Genomic DNA, 22772 nt, shown 5'->3' on the forward strand with positions numbered 1-22772 from the left:
CCCATCTGGGAAAGCGACGCTCAACCATTCCTTTCGAGCGGATACTAAACAGCCTGATCGATACCTGAAAACAGGCTATCCTAGACGGGCCAGAGTCACTCAGATCATTTCAATTAGTGATGTGAAGGTGGCTGACCTATTTTTTGTTTTGTGATCGGTTTTGTTCTTTTGTCCTGGGACAAGGTGCTGAGCCTCATTCTGATCCATGATGCAACAGTGTCCCCTATAGGCCGCTGGAACGGTGCCTTGCCACCCCCCAGCCCCCATGACTGCCACGACCAAAAGCCGAGTTAAAACTTTTATCTCTAACCCGGAATATACATTATAGTGTAAATTTGTCAAACGCATTGGGGATATCCCAACGTAGAATAAGATCATGACTCTCTACGTGCGGTAAATGGTTTTATAGACAGAAACACACCGGTAGAGCTGGTGACTGACCCGTCGTATGGCAGATAAATGCTATCCGATCACCTTCAGGACACCCACTCCAATCAGCCTTGACTAACCAACCCAGCCTCAAAATTACTCCACTTAGAGGATTTACAGATGCTTGAGGCCAGACTTTGATGTTCTCATCTGTGCCCCTGATCCCTCCTTCTCAAAGATTGTAACCAATATAAAAGAATGACATAGCTATAAAGGTAATAACTTTCCTTGAAAAGACTTACTTCATAAAGCATGGGCTGGAAATTATTTCTTTAGAGACAGAGAGGCACCCGCAACTAAAAAGTGCCGAACATGTTTAGGTACCGGAGGAAAAAAACCTTTACAGATACGCACCTGCCTTTCTCCACACTGGGAAGGATCCGGGAAGGGCTCTAAGCCCTATACGGTGAGATCCACTTCAAAGTACTGAGTGAACCTAACAGTGGTGGGAAAGTCTTGCTGTGGCTTCCACCCATGACCTCCATGCTTAGCTGTGTTGCCTTGGGCAAGTTGCTCTCCATCTCTCTGCCTCTAGCTTCTCACCTCGTAAAACATTTAAAACCCCAGCACTTAGTGGGTTCCCCATAAATGTTAGTGGCTCTCATTACTAGAATAAGCACAACTGCGGATTTCAAGGACAGCGGAGGGAGGAAGGTGAACTGAAGTCATCAGGGGAACACTGCTCCTACCAGCAGATGCTCCCGGGGTCTCACTTACAGAACCGCGCCTTGTCCCCCTGAATCGAGCTTTCTCTTTTGGATGAAGTCGCTGGGACCCGGAGTGGCTGTGACAAGCCCAGAGTTCACAGCCAGCTGGCGATAGGATTCAAACTGGAGTTTGGGCCTCTGTCAAGTCTATGTGACGGTGCTTAGCGCAGGGCCTGGCACAGGGCAAGATGTGTCCAGTGTTCACCCTCGCACCGATTTGGCAATGTGGGGGCCCCTCTCACAAGGCTAGGGGTTTACATGGGGGCTTGCTCACCAAGGATGAGTATGGCTGGATTTATACAAATTTTTCTGTTTTGATCTAAAGGTGATGGGTAGTTTTTACTGAACAGCTAATATGTTACAGGTCCTTGCTTGAGGTGTTTTATGTAGAATTTGTTAATCAGCCCTATGAAGTAGGTTCTGTTATTATCCCCTGCGCAAGTTACAAATGAGAAAATTGAGGTTCGGCGTGGTTAAGTAACTTCTCTATTATCGCCTAGAGTTATAGACAGATCCAAGCCTCAGACAACTTGCTCAGGATCTGTGCTCCCAACCTCTAGGCCATGTTAATGAAATCTGCTCTGAAAGAAATCCCGGCCCCTCTCCCCCGCCCCACACCATTTATCATTGAAAACTAGATCTCTATGGAAAGAGGTAGCCCAGATTTTACCCCATGACCCATAACCACACATAGATTTCTCGCCTATTTCTCACTCCTTCTGGAGACAAATTGTTACCTACCCACCTGCAGCCAACACAATTTCACAACAGGAGCGGTATTCCCCACAAGGGCTGGGCATACGGTGAGAACCACATAAGAACACTTGGGGAGAACCTGCCCTTTCTTTCCACGTTCTTTGTACAGAATCCTGACTTAAACTCCTTCACAGCATTTATGATACTGCACTGCCTAATGTATTTCCCCTTGTCAAGTGCTACTCATCTCTATAACCCCAAGGCCCACGATAGTGTCTAGTAGCAGCCAGGCACTCGATAAATATTTGCTGAATCAATGCATGACTGACGGCTTGCTCACGCTAACTATAACCGCTGTTTATTTCGTGCTGGAGTGCATTAACACACGCACTCCCCCAACACCTACCAGGCAGGGCCGGCTTCTCTCTTAAGAGATATTTGTGACTGTAACATGGCCTGCATCTGAGCCTTCCCAAAGCGAAGACCTTTAAGGTGACACATCTTTTTGAAAAGTCCCTGGGAACCGGAGTCCAGGTTGTCTAAGGAGAAACGAATGGCGTGGTGTTCCTTAGAAGCGGGTGTCCCGTGAGCTCACAAAGGTGACTCGCCAGGACTGGAATGGCAGGTTTTACAACAAGCGATCGTTTTAGGACGAAGATCCAGAAAAGAAGCTTCTCTATCTTTCTCTCAACTGCAGGATCATATTTTGGTTCTAATGAGTGTTGTTGAACGGGGCGGTCATGTACCTTTCTAAGAGTGTTCAGAGCTCCACTTAGGAAAACAGTTCTGGTCTGTCCTTCTGCTAAGAACACGAGCTCCAGGAGATGGACACTCTCTACAGTGCTGTCCCAGGGCCTGGAACAATGCCTGACAAAGAGCAAGCCCTATTTGATAAGACCTTGTTGAAAAGATAAATGAATTAGTTGATGGTTTCTCAAAAAGTTTGAGGAGTACGGCCCGGAAGAAAGAGTCAGCAACCAATCATGGTCCGGGTCTGCCAGGAGAGGAGCTCATACCGAACCCTGTGTGTTGATTTTACAAATAAGATGCGCCGCAGTCATTTGGCTTTTGTCTCCCATAAAACTGCTCCGATGATGATGATGACGGTAACACGGTAATAACATTAACGACACTGGTCTCTTTAAGAGAAGTTGCTGTATCTGGGGAAAAAAGGTAACACTATCTCTAGACTCATTTGATCCTTGCTCTAAATTTATACAATGGCTCAATTCCTACGCATTTATGAGGAGGTTTTATGGAGTTACTGGGTTTTAGAGGAATCTGGTCCAGATACACAAAGGACGTTCTTCTGTTATGGGCAACAGAAAGCAGGGATCGCAATTATTAAAGGAGGAGGGATAGATGCATTAGAAATGTAAGGCAGACATGTCAGCTGGCAGGCTCGCGCCTCCCTGCTTCCTTCACTTATTCCACCCCAACCCTGCCGACCGATTCAGCCTACTGAACCACAAGATGGCACAACTTCTAGGTCCCGACTAACTCATCCAGAAGTAGCCGCCCCTCTCTCTAACACGAGCGACTGCGGCTGACACATTCAGAAGACTCCGTCACATGTGGTCTCAGAAGGTAATTACATCAGCCTCATCATCCCATGGCCCGTTCTCAGGGCTAGTGGCTCCACTCGGGACCGCAGTTCCCAAGGGTGCCACACAAATTCTGGCCCAAGTGTCAAGTCACCAAGGCTGATGCTCATCACTGTGCTGGTATCATTGAAGCCACGGCAGGATATTAGCAGGTAGCCTGCAAAAAGCAACTGCCAGGAGCAGGTTAAGATGTGACCGTGAAGCCCCATTTAGCCTTAGCTTTGCCCCTCCCGATCTGAAAGCCATCCGCCCATCCAGAGGGATGGCTCTGGGGAGGCCTTTCCCCTTGCCCCTAGTCCTAGCTCACTTCCGGGCATGGCTGCCTCAGGAATGAGACCCTGTCTTTTCGTCCTGGTCCCAGCTCAATTCCATGGTGTTCACTTCTGGACCCTTCCTCCAGGACCCGAATCAGCCTGTGCACACAGCATCCTTCCTCCCTCACAATGGGAGCAGGGGGCAGGGGGCAGTCTTGGGACTTCAACACCAAAGAACCACATTGGCAGAGGGCTCTCCTTTCTAGCCAATCTTAAGGGTTCCACCTCAGGATGAATACAAACCCCCCCCCAAAAAAACCCCAACGGGTCAGCATCCCCAGGGATCATTCCTCTTCAAAATGAAGGAGGAAGACAAAGTACTTATAAATACAGGGATGGGTTGAGAGGAAAGCTATCCTAGTCAGCCAGCCACTGAATAAAGCTGAATGCCAGGCAATAGGGTCCCTGCTCGTACAGGGCACAGTTCTCACAGAGCAGACAGCTGAATGCTCCATGGATCTGGGTGGCAGCTTTTATAGCTGGTGAACAGACAAATCTTTTGCTCTCATGAAGTTTACATTCCAGCCAGAGAGACCAAAATGTAAGCACAGAATCAAGCAATTAAATAATACGCGTCAGGTGATTCCTTTTTGGAAGCTTCCACCAAACTGCAAGTTCCCTTGCAGCAGTGTCTATTGCTATGTCATCTTTCAGAACCCTGCAATAAGAGAATGAAAATGTGCACGCGGGCCATGGTGTTCCCACTAACCTGCCCTCCCCCGCATGAAGCTGTCCATTATCTCAAAGCTGAAACTGTACCGGACTCCTCAGAACATTTCCCACAGCATTTAGCATAGTTATTTGCACATAACGATCACTCAGTAAATAATAGTTCGTTGCTAAACTGGACTGGACCAACTAGTTGGTTTTGCGTACCATTCAGGCCTCCCAGGAGGCAAAAGCAGAGGCCACATATCCGGGGAGAAAACCTTCACGCGCTAGTCTTAGGACCCGAGTTGATCCACAGAAGTAATTTACACAAACTGGTTTGCTTGTTGCACCCAGGTCAGCATTCTGAAGTTGACTGGCTTGGCAAAGGTTATAACGACTAGATTTTGGAGCCCGGACGAAGATGTCCAGAGTGGATCCGTCCTGGAGGTTGAGTGGTGATGGTGAGGGAAGAATGGAAGACGGTCAATAATAAGATGGTTCTCTTGTCCAGAGAAAGGGCTACCTTGGCAGTATGTCGAGCTGGCAAAGCCCAGTATGGGGAAGACGTGTACAGAGAGCCCCCTCGGTCTAGCGAGGTTATTTTCACTGGAAGGAGTAGTTCTAAGAGCTTTTCTAAGAAACTGCCATAAGCATGTTTAAAACTGTTTTCAGTACCGTTTTAGGGCTCCTTGGACTCAAATGAAGTTGTCAACTATGGGACTATGAAAGTCCTGTCTGAGCCTAGAAGTGGAGGAGCCATAAGGAGACAGAGCTTCTAGTTCATCGGGTTACATCCTACCCGGTGTGCCATGCTCCGCGAAGCTGTAAGAAAAGAAATGTAAGAGAATGGTCGAAGGACTAAGTAGGGGATCTCCCGAAACACATGAGCTGGGCCACATGCAGATAAGCACAGGCCGACCCACAGGAATGGGGAGACGGGCACAAATGTATCCTCATGCCAACATCACGTGGGGCACGATTCCTTCAATAAGCCAAATACACCTCACGGGCTCGTGAGTTCTCTCCCACTGGTAAGTGCTTAAGTCAGCCATGTTTTTAAATCTCCTAATAAAAACCTAATGGTCTCAAGCACATGAAAAGATGTTCTGCGTCACACACTGTCAGGGAAATGCAAATCAAGACCACAACAGCAGCACCAGGATATCTATAATAAAAAGAAAAACACCAAAAAACAAAAACAAAGGAAAAGAAGTGTTGGTGAGGCTGTGGAAAACCCACAACCCCTGTGGTCTTCTGCTAGGAATGTACCAAGGCACTGCTGATGTGGAAAGCAGTCTGGCAATTCCACAAAAAGTCCACAAAAAGTCAACCACAGAGTTGCCGTATGGCTCGGCGGGGCCATTCCTGGGTTTACGCTCAACGGGACCAAGAAGATGCCAAACACCTGCACACAAATGTACACGGCGGTGTGATTCAGAGCCGCCGAGCGGGGTGGGAACAACCCAAGCGTCCATCACCTGATGAATGGATAAACAAAATGTGGTCTCTCCACATGGTGGAATATTACTTGGCAGTAAAAAGGGACAGGGAACGGATATGCTACAACATGGATCAACTTTGAAAGCATGATGCTAAGTGAAAGAAGCCAGATATGAAAGGCCACAATATTGCGTGATTCCATTTACACGAAATGTCGGTACAGGCGAATCCACAGAGACAGAGGGTCGGTCAGTGATTACCAGGGAATGCAGGGAGAAGGCGGGATTGAGAGGGGCTGTCAACTGACCCAGGGGTTCATTCAGGGGCTATGGAAATGCTCTGGAATTGGATGATGGTGATGGCTGCACAATATTGTGAATACACTAAGAAAAAAACACAAAAATACAACAAAACAAAAAAACACCTAACTATACACTTTAAAATGATTAATTTTATGCTACGTGAAATTTTATATTTTGTGAATTATATCTCAGTTGAAAACAAAAAGCCCTAATGGCCTGGCTTTCATCTTATGTTTTTGTCTGTGCATCTTACTTAGCAAAAATGTAAAGGCACTGTTCAAAGTTAGGAAGCACAGTTAATTGTACAAGTGTTCCTCAGCTCCCTGTGGTGGCCTTCACCTAGCTCTCGGCTCACTATGAATCCCCGCGGACAGACACAGTCGAGTCAAAATCTAAGATGGAACATGACGCCGATTTGGCTAACGTGTAGAAGCTTCTTGGTTTCTATTTGAAATATAATTATTGTCCAGGCGAGACTTGTATATGTAGACTGTGTAGTTCAACGTGAGAGGGCTTTTTCAACAGCGCAGCAATTCTAGTCGTCGAAAACTTCTCCAGTGAAGTGCTCGCCTGAGTGGGTCGGAGCAACTTGGCCCTCTGTTGCGGTAATGATGGAGCCACCGCCATCCTTTTCGCTGCCCTCCACAGCCCCTTTCTGGGAACTTGCTAGAACCTCACCCCCAGGTACAATCCTAAACTGGCTGCCGGACACATTCTCTCGGGCACAGCATCTCAGGCAGTGTACTGTGTATGGGAGGTATACGAAACATCCAAAAATGCTTATGAAATACACATTCTTTTTTCAGAACACAGACTCACGGGCTCAGTCCACTCCAACATCATCGGTCGGAAACGGGGACATTCGATGTTCACAGAGAGCTGGGAGAATAGACTACTCTTACCAACTAATAGTAAGCAAACATACGGCTTGTGACCCACCCACTGTTGGCAATAATTAGTATCACTCTGATGGTTCTCTGAAAGAGGACTACAGACAGGAACGGACCTATCTACTCAATTAACGTTACGTGTTTTTGTCTTCCTTTTACAGAAAAAAAAAAAAAATCTGCAAAGTTGTGGTAACAAAAAAACGGTGTCCGAAAGCGACAAGTATATTCAGTATCCGAAAATGCATAATGTTCAGTGGCCAGAGGCTGAAGTGTATCACGATCTATTCTTTTTGAGAACGTTTGCTCTAACACTTGATTTACTCACATTCTTTCGACTGAGCAAGCAAGCTGAAATAAAATATCTGATTCTCATTCCGACACGTCCGAGGCAAAGGATTCCCATTCCTTTCCTTCAGCGGACTTACAGATAATTACTCCATGGTCAACATGCCCTCAAATTTCTCACCCATCTAGGAAAGGCGCTGGGGATTTGTGGCACATAAACAAAGGCACCGATTCTTTGCTGTGTTTTATTTAGAAAAACAAGCCGGGTACGGCCACGGAACTGTACCTTTTCTTGAGCGCACTTTTCAAATGATAATTTCTTCCACTGTCACCATTAAATCTTAATCCATTCCAGCTCCTTGCATGGGTCATTGAGTCTATATGTACTGCTGTTATTTTAAAATGTTTCCCCTTGGTAGGGAAAGAGGGGGAGAAAAGATGTTGAGAGCCAGATGGGTCTCTTCACAGTTCATTTATCAAACCTAATACGCGGGGCCCCACCCTCCCCTCACTCACTATTGCGGTTAAACTTCCATATAATTTGGTAATCATTTTCATTATCGGAGAGTGACCCGAAAGCAGCCCATCCTGGGACACCCAGTCCCTGCAGCTGCTCTCTTCCTGCCTTCTCCGAGAGTAGAGCCTAAGAACCTCTGAGTTTATTAGCTGCAGACCGACCTTTGGGCTGTGGAGGTCAAGAAGGGGTCAGATCAGAGGGCTTGCCCAGTTCTTTAAAAGCTATAACAAGCTGTCCGTCAGGCAGAGTGGACTGTATAAACAAAGCCAAATCTTCAGAAATTCTGTACCGCTTCTGTTAACACTTACCCTGCATTCACACAGCTTCTCCTGATGTACTTTGGATCAGTCAGCTAGGGGGAAGTAAGTAGACAGCCCTAATAAGCCTATTTGGAGAGGGTTGTTTATGGGATTACGGAGCTTCGGGAAGGAAACCCGCAGCATTCAGATGTGCCTCTGGAATCGTAGGGTCGTGTGACACTGTGACAAACTCGGTTACCCCGAGTCACGCAGAATTGACACTTTCCTCAAAAAGCTAAATCACAGGGAACATATGCTTTCAGTTTAAGACTTCAGGGAGTCCCAAACAATGGCTCGGCTCCTGGCCGGGGAGAGATACAAATATTTTAAAACCTACTTACAAGTTTTGCTTAAAAATATTCTCCCTAAAATAATGACTGCNTAAAGTCACTGTCGGCTGCGGGGTCGCCGCCCATCCACATTTCCTGGAAGCTGTGGTATTCATCACGCGTTCTCTAACGTGCAATATAAGGTAATTAGAGTCATCTGTACTTAACTTCCAGAGGAAAAAAATTTCTATTATCTAATCTAACTGATCCCCTGATAGCTTTGATGAAAGTAAAATACTATAACCTATTGCTTGGCCTTTGGCGAGCGCTAATTCTTTTCTGTCAAAGCGCATTTTTCCTCGCGCGATTCCAAAGTGTGCAATGGGCCGATGTCTATGACACAGACGGCTGGGTTAACCCAGCAGCGGATGCTCTGTGACTTTCACCACCACCAGCCTGATGGCTACTCAGGGCAGTGCCCGACTCCAGACGGCCAGAGGAAGCTTTGATGAGGAAAAGGGAGGCGTATGGGAACAGTCTGTTTATACAGATCGAATGGATGAGTCTTTTAGATAGGTCACTGGGATGGGAAACATCAAATGGGGGATGCNGGTGGTGGGGGGAGGATTATGGTTATTTAATACTCTGAAGACGCTTTTCCTTCTGAACTCTCAAGACATGACCCTCTTGAAATTTTCTTTCAGGTGTTTAGCTTGAAGGAGGTCTGCACAGTGTCAGCTGCTAAGCTCTTTCTTTTCTCCTCCCCTACCACAAAGGACTTGAGAATTTTTGTTTCAGATGCTAGACTACATCAACTTCAACACTGGCTCCAGCTCCTGATTAAATTGTTAGCAGGAAGGGCCAGAAATGCTGAAACCAGACTCCTCTGAAACAGGCCATCTTGGCCCTGCTGTCTGATGATTTGGTGAACTAGGAAATTATTGTTAACAAACCAAATGCACTCAACAGAAGACATCCAGCCTCAACATTTGGTCTCTGAGCTCTGCTGTCTTTGGAGGGATGGAATAGGAAGAGGGGGTGGGAGAGAGGTTACAGGGAAATTCTCTCTTTCTTTCTCTCTTTCCCATTTAATAAGAATCACTAGGGGGAAATATATATACAAGGTTAAACAGAGAGAGAGAGACACCATTCAGATGTCCCTGCATGGATATTCCATTATTTAATAAAATATGCATGCTTTAATGAATATATATGCTTAAACTGGAATACAAGCGAAGTTTAACTGGAGATCATTTAATGACTGTTGCTGAAACTGTCGTTTACTCTGATCTGACCACACTACGAAACAGAGGGGAGAGGGAGAGTACCACAGTGAATATTAAAATTCTTGTTTTAATGCAAGTCTGCATTTAGAGAGAATGCACATACTTGACGAGCAGCTTTCCAATACCCAGCTGGGATGGCCAGTTCATGCTCTTTACTGTCTCCCTTCTTGGAAAATGCTTATCTGCAGTGTTGTTCAGACCAACCTGTTTTTATGATAAGTGTTACTAGTAAAGCCATCAATTATTACAAATTCTGTGGCATGAATCCATTTGGAGAATACTGTCTATCAATGTTCTTGACTCCCAGGCACACAGGATTTTTCAGCATCAAATAAGACTCTGAGACAAAATACAGCATGATCTCCCTGGTGCCTCTCTCTATTGCTGAGAGACAGATGATAATTCAACAATTTTTACCAACTGCAGATCTCAAAGGGTAACCCTAACATTTGGGGGAAGTGGGTCCAGTCTCCCACCCATCAACCATTTTTCAAATAAGAGCAGGATAACAGGATCTGTTGTACACAAGCATCAATTCTGTGAAAACGGATGATTTGTAGAAACTTTCTACTGAGAACAGCTTTCTAACCCCAGGTAGGTCCATGAGCAAAGGAAGTAGGTTGAAGCCAACATAATTCCTACTTGGCCAATCCCAAAGCTGGAGTCAATAAACAGACCACCTTCATGCAAGCTGCCTCTCAATGAGTGATGTGAGAGCACTATGTGAATTTCCCATATTCCCAAATCGCAAGGTTGGTCTTCTAGACTGTTGATTAAAAGGGTGCTTCTATTCAGCGTCAGGTACTTCTATTATATTATGCCCAAGATGCAAACCTTTATGCTAAATGCTGCACTCAGGGATAAATCCTATATGCCTACAGATGACATCATGGCTCATAACCAACTCATGAAAGGCACCATGAGCAGGAGAGCTAACTTTGGCTGAAAGCATCTGCAACCTGCTTATTGTTCACCGCTCCTCAAATGAGAGGGATGAGGCCAGCGGTAGAAGAAAGGGCTTTGGTTTTCAGGGGCCACAAATCCCATCTGGGAAGCAGAACTGACCTGGCGTGCCACTCCCTCCTCAGATTCTGGCGAGTGGTGAGCGCGGCAAGGATGGCAGTCAAGATGTCATTCCTTTGTTCCATGGGGACCCCTTCCCTTCTAACTTCACGAAGCACAGCATTTGTCTAGAAGAAATGGTCCAGAAAAGAGGAAACGTGAAAAATTAATAATAAAAAAAGCCCATAAGCAAATAAGGACAGTAAATCAATGGCTTTTTTATTACGGTTCCCCTGCTAACAAATCAATACAGTAAATGATGGTCAAAAATGGCCAGCATATATTTTGTGTTTAATCAATGTACAAGGCACATAAGGTAGACTCCAAAAGCCCCGTTGCCTTAAGTAACACATTGAGAACCTGTGTGTTCTCACTCAATTTCCTCGGTGCACCAAAGGTCTTTTTCCTGGGAACGGCCTCCCATGAGCTATTATTAGAAATGATTTTCACGTACACTTCACTGTGAACTGTTTGTTTTGCCTTTTAAAAAAGAGCAGTCTCTGACTTTCGCTCCCTGTCTCCTGCCACCCAGATGAGAATTTCTGCACTGCCTCTCGCATTTGAATCATTAATTTCTGTTTCCAGCCATGCCAGCAAATTTTTTTTTTCTTTCTTTCTTTCTTTTTTTTTTTTTTTTTTTTTTTTTTTTTGGTTCACTCATTTTCCTTGCTTGTTGCATATCAAGATCTTGCAAAGAAAAAAACAATAAGAGCACAAAAATCAAATTCATTCTCGATGAATCTTTCCAGCTTTAAAAATCTACTACGTGTTTCAAATACTATGTACAGGGATGCTTGGGCACAGCCGACTTGTAATTTGAGGAAGAATCGTTGATTTCTACGGTCATGGCTACGGTCCTTAAAAGAAATTAGGCTCACAGGTGAGTACAAGAACACTCAAGCTTCTAGCTAGTGTTGAAAATGCTGGGTGTTGATTTTAGAAAGAGTTGAAGCCTGGGGTGCCTGGCTTCGGCTCAGGTCATGATCTCATGGTTTGTGGGTTTGAGCCCTGCGTTGAGCTCTGTGCTGACAGCTCAGAGCCTGGAACCTGCTTTGGATTCTGTGTCTCCCTCTTTCTCTGCCCCTCCCGGGCTCATGCTCTGTCTCTCTCTCAAATATAAATAAACATTAAAAAAAGGAAAAGAAAGAAAGAAAGAAAGAAAGAAAGAAGGAAAGAAAGAAAGAAATAGTTGAAGCCCTGGCACATCACTCCAAGAAGGGGCATTACATCAAAACTCCAATTTGGAAGTGTTGCTTCAATTTTATCTACAACTCGCTCCTGTTTGCTTGTTTTATATGCATGTATTTTAAATGCGCAAATTCATGTAACATTATAAAAAACAATGAAGAAAACAATAGAGTGTATTCTACTGGCACCTTAAATTTGAGTGAACAAATGCCTTTTGAGTTTTAATGAGAGAACTTTTCATTGCCAGTATTTCTCTCCATATAACCAGAGTAGAATTCTTGAGAATTTATAAATGTTTTTCACTTAAAGTTAGCGTCGTTTCTTTGGAGATGTTGTAACCAAAGCAACTGCTAAAAGGAATGAGACTATTACCTTCTTTGCACCAGTCTCTCTGTGCATATTCCTTATCTAACTGATGCCAATGCCTTCACTTACTTAGCACGCTCACGGTTTTGTCGCGTGACTTGAAATGCCACTTCCTTGTTCATCTATAGCGACTCACAGTGTGGACTGAATGCCTTCAAGACAACCGTGAGAAGGGGTGGAGTGAACATTTGTCGTCTGGCTGCCTTCTCTCCATACCAGGTCCCTCTATTTCTGTGACAACACAAACCTCCTCTTCTATTGTATGCCGTCTCAGAGGGACTGGCAGCGAAAGTGTCCCACTCTCTCCCATCAAGGGTGTGGCCCAGGCCAACCTGATAAGCTTTTCCAGGACTTCAGACACTTAAGGAGAAGGACAAAGAGAGGGGAAAATTTTGGAGGCAATTTATCAATTTCCTTAGTTCCTACCGCCCATGGTCAACTGTTCCTGGTTTCCTGAACTTTCTGAGTAGAGATCATTCCTCTTTTGGAACCTTGAGTTATCCACTGTCCTTTCAACCACATTCCGTCTTCCTTCAATTCACCAGAATCTGTTTCTGTTGCTTACAGTCAAAAAGCCTAACTGATACAAAGAGATAAGACAGGAGAGAGTAACTCCATTGTCAAAGGATCCAAGGTCACGTGACTGGCCCCCCCACCACCAAAATGACCCTGATCACTGCCTCCAGGGTCCAGAGTTCCATCTACTACACCAGATGATATACCCCGTTGGAAACTCCGTGAGCTTTGCAGGCAATGACATGTTCAGCCCTCCCACACAGGGAGGCATGCTCATTTTCTCTAGATGCCTCTCCTGTCTGAAGCCCCGACTAAAGCAGGAGCTGCAGATTCAAATACCCACCAGAGCCGCAAAGGTACCATGAAGGATTTAGGCAAGATTACCTGATGAGAGCACCTGCTCTGTGCAAAAAGGCAGTCACTTTTCAGCAAAAGCCAACTCGGCCATTCAGAGAGGCTGCCTCCATGGTGTCAGACTCCGGAATTTTCAAAATGAGAAATCTGTTTTGATTTTTTTTAAATGTGAAAGCTCCTGGTTTTTAAATGTTGGAAACTACTTTTTTAAATTTATTTTTTATTAAAACATTTTAAATGTTTATTTATTTTTGAGAGAGAGAGAAACAGAGCACAAGTGGGGAAGAGGCAGAGAGAGAGAGAGACAGACAGACAGAATCTGAAGCAGGCTCCAGGCTCTGAGCTAGCTGTCAGCACGGAGCCCGATGTGGGGCTTGAACCCATGAATTGTGAGATCATGATCTGAACTGAAGTTGGACGCTCAACTGACTGAGCCACCTAGGCATCATCCCCTTCTTTTCACTTTTTAAATGCCATGTGGCTAAACAAGAAATGCTAACAACTAGATGGAACTCAGGCAGCCGCTACTTTGTGACCTCTGATGTAAAAGTTGTCTAACTTCAGAGAGGTCCTGGCCTCAGTGGGTATTTTGACAACAACATTGCTTCTTTTCTGTGCTGCCCTACCTTGTGTACTTAAAGCTGGAAGGAACCTCAAAAAGTCACCGAGTATATCATTATGTCTGCAGATCCATATTATTTTATCAAAATAATAAGCAAAAATGTTTCAAATAGAAGACACAGTATGCATCTAAATGGGCTCCAAAGACATAAATAAAATAAAATTAATTCTCTATGTGACTGATTCAAGTTACTTTTTTAAAGAGCCATTTATCTCTCCTTTGCCTTTTGCATCATTTAAATTTTATCCTGAAGCCCTTGTTTTCCCTGGTCAGTCTCTAAGAGGCGGAAGGAGAAAAGATTTAAGAAAGTTTCACAAGCTCTGGGACCCTGTGTGTTTGCTTTACTACTGCACCCCAGAGCTTGTCTAATGATTTTTAATGATGATTTGTCAAATCAGGAAATAAAGAAGGAACTTGAAAAAAGAAGTACTGCAAAAACAAAGAGCAAGAGAAGATTGTCTTTTAAGGCTTTACTATTATATAAATGTATAAACTAATCAAATAAATTAAGAGACAAGTTACGTGCTTTACCAGCATGCTCTGTTAACTTGACAAAAGGATTCACTTCAAGCTCTGTTTAAATAAATAGGCCCCTCCCCCCCGGTGTAAAGTCTCCCCAACTTCAGCCATGCTGGCACAGTCCCATAATTCTTGTCATGTTTGAGTGTAAGGCACACAATATTTGATATTTTTATTTTCAATGACCCAGACCTTAAAGTATAATATAAATTCACTTCAAAAGAAAAATGGAAAACCCATGGTACTTGGCATCGATGAAAAGATAACCATAAAATTAACATTAAAAAACAAAGCCACACGTTGACTTTGTTCGAGATAGAAGTTGCTTGTTGAAGGTTCTGAGAGGAAGCCCGGGCTGTCGTAAATGATGCCATTAACAAGTGTTAGTGAATATTAAAGAGGTGAAGACCTCCTGACCCAAAGACATAGACTGAAAAGGAGCTGAAGAGGGAGTCCACTTTCTCCCAGTGCGGCGCCCCCTAGCGTCCCCCTGGGGAACACCCGTGGTCCACATCCCAAGCTCTAGGCGCACCACCTTATTACAATGGTTTGCCCACACTACAGACAGACCTCTTCTCTCCCCAAATGTATTTTTACATGGAACTCAACACATAAACAAAACAAAACTGGATCAGTTCTCTTTGAAGCTGCTAAGGAAGACCTAGAACTCTCCCTTTGTCATGGGGCATCTCTTCAAAACCCCAAGGAACTGTGGAACACGATTTGCCAACCTCAACTCCAGAGCATTCAAAACAGCGTTCAAGTTTTTAAAAGTTTATACACTGCTGGTGGGAATGCAAAACACTGCCATTCTAGCAAACAGCTTGGTGGGTTCTTACAAAGTTACGCATACACACTTAACATATGACCCACCAATCCCATTTCTGGGGATTTAGCTAAAGAAATAGACGCTTACGCGCACACAAAAACAGGTAGGTACAAAAATGTTCAGAGCAGCTTTATTCATAACTGCCCCAAACTGGAAACCGTCCAAATGCCCTACAAAGGGTAAATGGATAAACACACTGTGGTATATCCATACGATGGAATACTGCTCAGCAGTAAAAAGGGACAATCAACAGATGCAGCCACTTGTCAGAATCTCAAAGTCATTTTACTGAGTGAAAGAGGCCAGTATCCACAGATTAAATGCTGCATGATTCCATTTATTTAACTTTCTGGAAAAGGCACATTATAGGAACGGAGAACAAGTTAGCGGTTGCCAAGGATTAGGATCGAGGAGAGTTTATTATGGAGGGGCAGCCTCAGGCAGTTTTAGGGGTGATGGAGCTATTCTGTATCCCGACTGGTGGCAGTTACATGAGTTCGTACAGATGTTAAAACTCACAGAACTGCATAGCCCCCAAAGTCGATTTTATCATATGAAAATCTTATACAATGTAATTGTTAAAATTCATTTCATTTTCATCATAATTTGGCGACAAGAAAGAACGGAGATAACAAGTGTCATATAAATACACCTGAGTAAGCAGTTAGTAAACATATAAAGAAATAGATATAGATTATGTAACAAATTCTGTTACCAAAAACAATCTTTTCACGATATTGGAAAAGGATGGGAAAATTTAGATAGGGCACTCGGACCCTAAAATACAGCATTTTGGAAAATCTGGAGTGAAAAGAACTCACTGCATAAAAGTTAATCTCAGAGTGTCAAAGAGCATTCTTGTGACAAGAATTAACAGTGGTCTGTTTCTCCTCATACTTGTGTTGGCTCCTCAAGGGTTGACTTTATGCAGGAAAATGTTGATAGCCCATTTTCCCATCTGTAGTAACACGGAGCTGTCTTCGAATAAGTACCGATTTTTAAATAGTCTCCTATTACCAAAAATACATTCTGGCCTCCCATCTCCTCAAAACAGAGGACCAGCAAACCACGGGCTTAGAAATCATGTTCTGGGGGTTAAATTTCATCTCATTAGTAAGTCTTTTTCAACAGAAATTGAAGGACATGCTGGCTTATCAGGAAAAGACAAAGAATATTCTTAAGGCTGCCAGCTGTTCAAATCCTAGCTGTCACCTCCTCGCTGTGGGCCCTTCCCCCGGCTGCAAACTGGAGGTGACCTCAGGGCCTCTCCACAGGTTCCTGTGTGGAGGAGGTGCCCAGGATATATGCCACCATGATGGGTTTTGTTTAGAGCTCGAGAATCAACCTCGTGCTAGGTTGCGCGGTTTTAACAAGAACATTCCTGAAAGCGTTTATGACTTTACGTGACAATTTCAAGAGGAAATCAGGCAACCACTAAGCAATCACAACCAGAAAAAGCCTTTACCGGGAGCCAGAGGTGTACTCCTTTGAATCTCCCTAGTGGTAGAGAATCCTCACCCTCTAATGGTGGGTTTTATTTTTAGAATTGCTCCTGGTTTTACTTGACGCCTTTCCCTCTTGGGCTACCCCGTATTATGTGTCCCGATCTTGTTTTGTCTCTTATGTGGGTTCTTCACTGTGGGACCCTCAAGACCCTCAACTGTTGTTGACCCAGAGCAAGACCCTGGGTCCTCAAATGTCTTCTGTTTGCTCTTTCTGTGGGTGATCTCCCCTCCGGTAGCTTTAAGTTTGGGCCGTAGACTGATGACTTCAAGCAGACCTTTCTGCTGAGCTCTAGCCTCATAGAGCCCGTGACTGCCTATCTCTCCTTAAAGAAACACTTCAAACATGGTGTCTCAACCTCAACTCGTCCACACTGTTTTTGCTTTCCCCTGTATTTCCCAAGAATGGTGAACGACACCACCATCAATTCAGTCATCCAACCCAGACGGCTAGGGCTCAACCTATTTGCCTCCCTTTCCCTTCCATAAACCTTAAATCCTGGCATTCCTCTCTGTTTAATGTGACTCAGACTTATCTCTTCCCCACTGCTGCAGGCTGAGTTCAGGCCCATCTCTCGTCTGGACCGTACGATGGCCTCCGCGTCAATCACCCCCTCATGAATCTTCCTCCTGCAAGAGGGCTATCTCAGGGTCAAAGGAAACAAGGAGCTTCAGCCTCCAAACACTCACCTAAACCAGAACCGCTCTCTTCACATATGCTTCGCTTATCGGCATTTGAGAGATCAAAAAGCTTAACGTTTCTTAGAAGCCCGAATTCTTAACCTGACCAAAACAACAAAAACAAAACAGCACCTCTTTATAACAGGGATCCCGGTTACTTCTCAAATTTTATCTCTGGCCATCTTCCGTTCCAGTGAAAACCAATTTCAGCTCCCTGAAAATACATGGCTGTTCCACACTATATGTTTACTTGTTGCACAACTGAGTCTCCGAGAAACACCTCACGTAGCACCTCCTCTCTGAAGTTTTCCATGAACCGAATCCTTCCACCAAATTATGCGGGGTGGATCACCTCTGCTTTCCGTGCAGCTCCCGAACATCTCACAAACTCTGTCATGCTCCGCCACATTTATCTATTCATTAGAGGCTCCCTGGTCCAGAGCGTGGGCTCTGTGAGAGCTGAGGGGGTCCACACCCATCCCTCCTCAATACCCTCCAACGTGCCTACTTTGGCACCATGTCATGAACACAGACTCCTCATAGATGCCTGTTGAGTAGATGAAATCAAACGACATGCCGGGGCATGTCTGGGAAATAAGATGAGCAAATCAAGCCACAGAGTGCTATTCGAGATCGAGAACAGAAGCGTGGTCTGGTTTGACATAAACTACACCTGATGCGAATTCCAAGAAAAAAAAAAGTTGCGAAAGCACCTTTAAACAACAGCATCACGAAAAATACAGATAGGCGATCCCTAGGTGACTTCGTGGAAGGGCCCTGCTTCTCTGGCAGGATGTATGTGAAAGTGCAGAGCTTTGCTACACTGTGGTCACATGTAGTCTCTGCATACCCTCCTAAGAAGCCAAAGGGAAAAGTCTCACTTTCTCCGATTCAATAGAAAAAACTACTTTGGACTCTGGCGACCCATAGCGTCCAGAGGACCTCTGAGAATCCGCCAGTGTCATCAGCTTCTCCTGGTTCAAAGCTTGATGTGTGAAGCCAAAGGGAAAAACCCACAACCAGAGAGGACAAGGAGGAAGGGACGAAGTGGGGGCAGGAGACCGGGAAAGGTTGACTGACTGAGAATTGACAAAAGAAAAATCAAAACTCTAAGCTACTAAGTAGCCTCGACGTTTAGGCTTAAGTTTCACATGTTTCTTGGAAAAAGTCTCCCAATTCTGAATTTATTCAGTTAAACCGCAGCAACTCACCTAATTTTTGTTGGGTGTATTTTTATGCTCGGCAACTTTCCGTGCGTCCTAACTCTGGGGTTATCACAAGGAAAGCACGTATGGACATACGTGCAAAATGCAGTATTTATAGCACACGAGGTTTTCAGACGGGAATCGCGGCGGAGATTTAAAAGGAGCATGACAGCATTTACTTCCTACTAATAATTCCATAGAAGTCTTTACATTCTCTTGGTGCCTTCCTGATATGGGGTCACAGCTTCAGATAGGCCTTTAACTCTGAAACTCAGATTTAATCTCGCCTTCTTACAAATCGGAGAACTCTGTCTAAGGAAAAGCACAGGGACTGGAGGCATTCCACAAATGTGCCTGGTAATCCCTCTGCTTCGGTCATTTAAAAAAAAAAGTCTGCTGCTCTTCTTCCAATTTCAAAAGCCTTACACGCACCAGGATGCCAGGACTGCACCCCCTTCCCATCTCCCAGTCCTCACCACCACCACCACCAAAAAAAAAAAGCAATGCTGTCACTATGGGGAAACTGCCTTACCTAACACTTTTTATGTACATAGCTGCCTCACGTTAGGATTGTATTTCCCCTCTGCACACACAAATTACAAAGATATGCTCGGGCTGATAATGAGGGCTAAAGGTTCAACTTGTGAAGAAACTTGGTTTAAGATGTTATCGGCTGGGAAAGCTATTTCCTCACATCAACATTGCCACAGGCTGTCAAAAACCCAACCAGGGCTCCCCTCTTCAAAAGTCCAGGAACACTTTTTTTTCCTTTCTTTCTTTCCTTTTTTTTTTAAAAAAAAAAAAAAAAGAAGAAGGAGAAGAAGAAGAAAGGCACAGAACCCACTGAGATAGCCTTAGTCCCATCAAAGAAAGGTCGATCTCAGGTCTTCCTTCATTTACTGATTGTCAGTTTAAGATGGCTCTTTTGTGAGGCCTCCGGAGCTCAATGCTGAGTGATGCCTTCACATTTGCTGAGCCGGACTGGGCACCGCCACAGATTTCCAGCATGCTTGGATCCACAGCCCCGCAGAACAAATAAACACGCCTCTCGGCCTTTCTGCCTCCTTTATCTCCCTCTCCAGGAGCAGGAGGGTTTTGGGGGTGCTAATGTTTACACAGCGTGAAAACTTTCTTTCCCCTGTTTCCTGAATTTGAGAAGACACATCCTGGATGACCTCGGCCGAGAGATAACACCGAGGCTGCCACGTCTACTGGGCTCCTTCACACTGCTGTCTCCACCGCTCCCCTCCCCTCCCCCACCCTGCCCGGGGTGGGGTTGGGGGCCCTCACCAAGGAGAGCAGGAGATGAGCCTGGCTGTCCTGAAAGAGCGGAAGGCACAAAGGCATCAGTCTCTAAGAGTCGGCCCACAAAGCAGCCTTTTATCCCCACCTACGGATACACTTGGTTCAGTTCATCCCAAAGACCCACTTGATTTCAATGGAGTGTTTTCAAGAGAGTTTCCCAAATGATCCTCAAAATTGTGCCAGGAAGGCAGACTTTAGCCTCTTCCCACCATGTGCTCCTGAACGAAGGGAGCGCGCGGGGAGAGTTCATCAAGGAGGCCTGTGGGGAAAGGATTCCGGGAAAAAACTCCCTCGGCCCGTTTCCTCATCTGCGAAGGGGTGTGTGCAATAATAGCACCAACTGCTCTTGTGATGAGGACGTGAGATAATCTGCTTTTAAAGCACTTTGCACAATGCTTGGCACTTACAAAATGCTCAACGGATGCTGCAAACCTGGCGGTGGCGGCATTTTGTGCAAAAAAAAAAAAAAAAGAATTGGGGACAAAAAGGTCCCGGAAGATATGGATATGATTTATTAAAAATCCCGAAACACCACTGCCATGAATTTGAAATGATTACGGAGGTTCCCCCCCAAAGCATTTTCACAGGCCCTCTCCTTTTTCTCCTCCGATCGGTACAGAAATCACCACGCGGCCCGTGTTGCACTGAAAGCTGCGGAACCCTGGCTGCCTGCCTGGTGTCGCAGCAGCTCTTGGGCCAGTCGCGGTGGTTGGTAACCACTGGTACGCCCAGGCTGCTGGAGGGAAAGACGTGTTTAAATAAGTCGGGGTGCTGGGGCCCGCGATGGAAGCTACACCTCGGAGCTCCAGTTGGCGATGCGGGTGTCTCGGATTATGGCGGAAAACCGTGCGTGTGTTCGTCAAGGAAGGGGAAGAAAAAGAAAGGGAGGGAGGGAGGGCGTGGGGGAGGGAGGGAGAGAGAAGAAAAGAAGGAAAGAAGCAAGGTGAGAGAGAGAGAGAGAGAGAGAAAGGTGAGGAGGGGGAAAAAAAGTGTTGTTTATAGAAGCCAGCTGCATGGGCCATGGCGCCAGCAGCCTCTCCGTCCTGCTATTTTACGCTCGCAACCCCGCTGCCCTGCTGGCACAGGTACAACTGAATGTTGACTTCAATGCTTCAGAGAGCACTCGACTGATTTTGTACATGATTAATTGCCAAAGACATGGCTGGCCATATGGAACAGAGAAAGCATCAAGTAATTCATACTTCTGTATGTGATCGCTTGGCCCTGTAGTTTTAATGTACAGGAAAGAGCTAGTATAGCACAGCCCTGGTGTCTTGCCCCTGACAGCCCATTAAGAAATCTCAAAGCACCTAGTCGAAGTTATGCTGTTGGCTTTTCAATAGCAGCCTAATAAAACAGAAGCAAAGCTTTCCAACTAGTCTTAAATCTTTCACATACAGTACATTAACTACCGGGGCTAAAACAACGGGCTTCTTATGATAGGAAATGGGATTTGATTTCTAGTCTCTGCATACTTACTGAAAGCCTTTTTTTGACCTTTATGGACTTTACAAAATCATTGTTCTTCTTCCCCCCCCCCCATTTTTCCAAGCAGCCCAAGAGATTCGTCGGCTTCTGTAGAGACTACTCTTCGTCACTATTACGTGCGGTCTGTATAATAAAGCTGACTCACACGGAGGTGGAAGATATAGCGTTAATTATTCTTACCAAGAGAGCCCAGGAATCAGTCTAGCTTCTGAAGCAGTAGCTTCTTCTAAAAACCAGAAAGCAACGAGAGCTATACACGAGGGGGGAAAGCCTCACAAACATACCCCATCCCCCCCCTTTCCCATCATTCTGTGAAATGAATCCATTTGATGTGGGGAAAAAATATCAATTCATTTTCCAGTTGCTGTACCGTTGGCTTTGGCTGACACTCCACGCCAGGCAGAGGGGGAAGGCACCACCTCAGGTGACTGGCGGACTGTTAGCTTTGTCCGTCACCACAATCTTTGCAGCCTGCTATTTTCAGCCCGAGGAGAACACGTCTACATTTCCACGATGCTTTCCCTTCAAGGATCTTCAAATGACAGCACTAAAAGCTGTAAGATCATCCGTGGTTTCCTTTGTCAGTTCTGACGTGTGTTGGCAGGGGGATGACTTTGTTGGCACTTTTCATTAGAAAATATTTATACAATGTTTTAGGGCTGAGGGTTTCTAGGTGGTGAAATAATCCTCACATCAGAAGACCAGCATATACAGGAAATGCCACTTCAGTGCCTATTTATTAGCAGGACTGTAATTGCCTCTGCTGCTGAGACAAACCAACAACCCATTTAGAGCTGTAAGCCAGTGGGCACTTCTCTGCCTCCCTGCTGCCTCTCCTTCCTCGGAATATGCTGGTGCTTTCCAGGATGAGCACCCCAGCTAGCAAACAGCACCATGAAACAGAAAGCGTAAGAGCTTGAAAGAAAAAAAGGAAACAAAGGCACCGAAATTGACTCCGTATTTGTAGCAGTGAAGACACAACAGAAGATCTCTAGGAAGACATGAAGGTGTTCTCGCTGACCGTTACGTGACAGATATTTATTCTGTTTTATGATGCTATGCTCCACAGGGTACCATGAGAAAGTAATTCCTATTTTACAGATGGGAAAACTGAGACTTGGAAGGCGAAATGCTCAAGAGGAATATACTTCCATGGCAGAAGGATCAGCAAGCTAATCCTTTACTTTTCTAGCTGACTGTTCACCACAATAGAAGCTCTAATAGATTAGACATAAAATTATTATATATAATTATTATGCTATAACAGTATTATAATAGTATTATATTACATACATATAGAAAATAAAAAGAAATACACATCAAAATACCTTGCTAAAATCTCATCCATGGAAATGGACCCTATCTTAGCTGTCTAGTTTCAACGAGGAAAAATTCAAAGGTTTAAAGTGCAGGGACACCTGGTGGTTCAGCTGGGTGAGCATCTGG

The 22772-nt window shown here is 45.0% G+C and overlaps 1 protein-coding gene across 3 annotated transcripts in view; it reads right to left on the bottom strand.

The window, feature by feature from the left end:
* FTO (FTO alpha-ketoglutarate dependent dioxygenase) overlaps positions 1-22772 on the bottom strand; it is a 381469-nt gene that overhangs the window by 152158 nt on the left and 206539 nt on the right. For 2 of the 3 annotated variants that reach the window (XR_013331932.1, XM_077751416.1), the window contains exon 8: positions 10755-10879. Coding sequence is in view for 2 of the 3 variants with exons in the window: in XM_077751416.1 (XP_077607542.1) it covers positions 10755-10879 (125 nt within the window). In the remaining variant the exon portion in view is untranslated. Of the gene's footprint in view, positions 1-7626; positions 7730-10754; positions 10880-22772 lie in introns of those variants that run through there. The other variant, XM_077751417.1, reaches the window with a different exon arrangement.

This window comes from Crocuta crocuta, unplaced genomic scaffold (assembly GCF_008692635.1).
Source record: "Crocuta crocuta isolate KB4526 unplaced genomic scaffold, BGI_CrCroc_1.0 scaffold124, whole genome shotgun sequence".
NCBI lineage: Eukaryota > Metazoa > Chordata > Mammalia > Carnivora > Hyaenidae > Crocuta > Crocuta crocuta.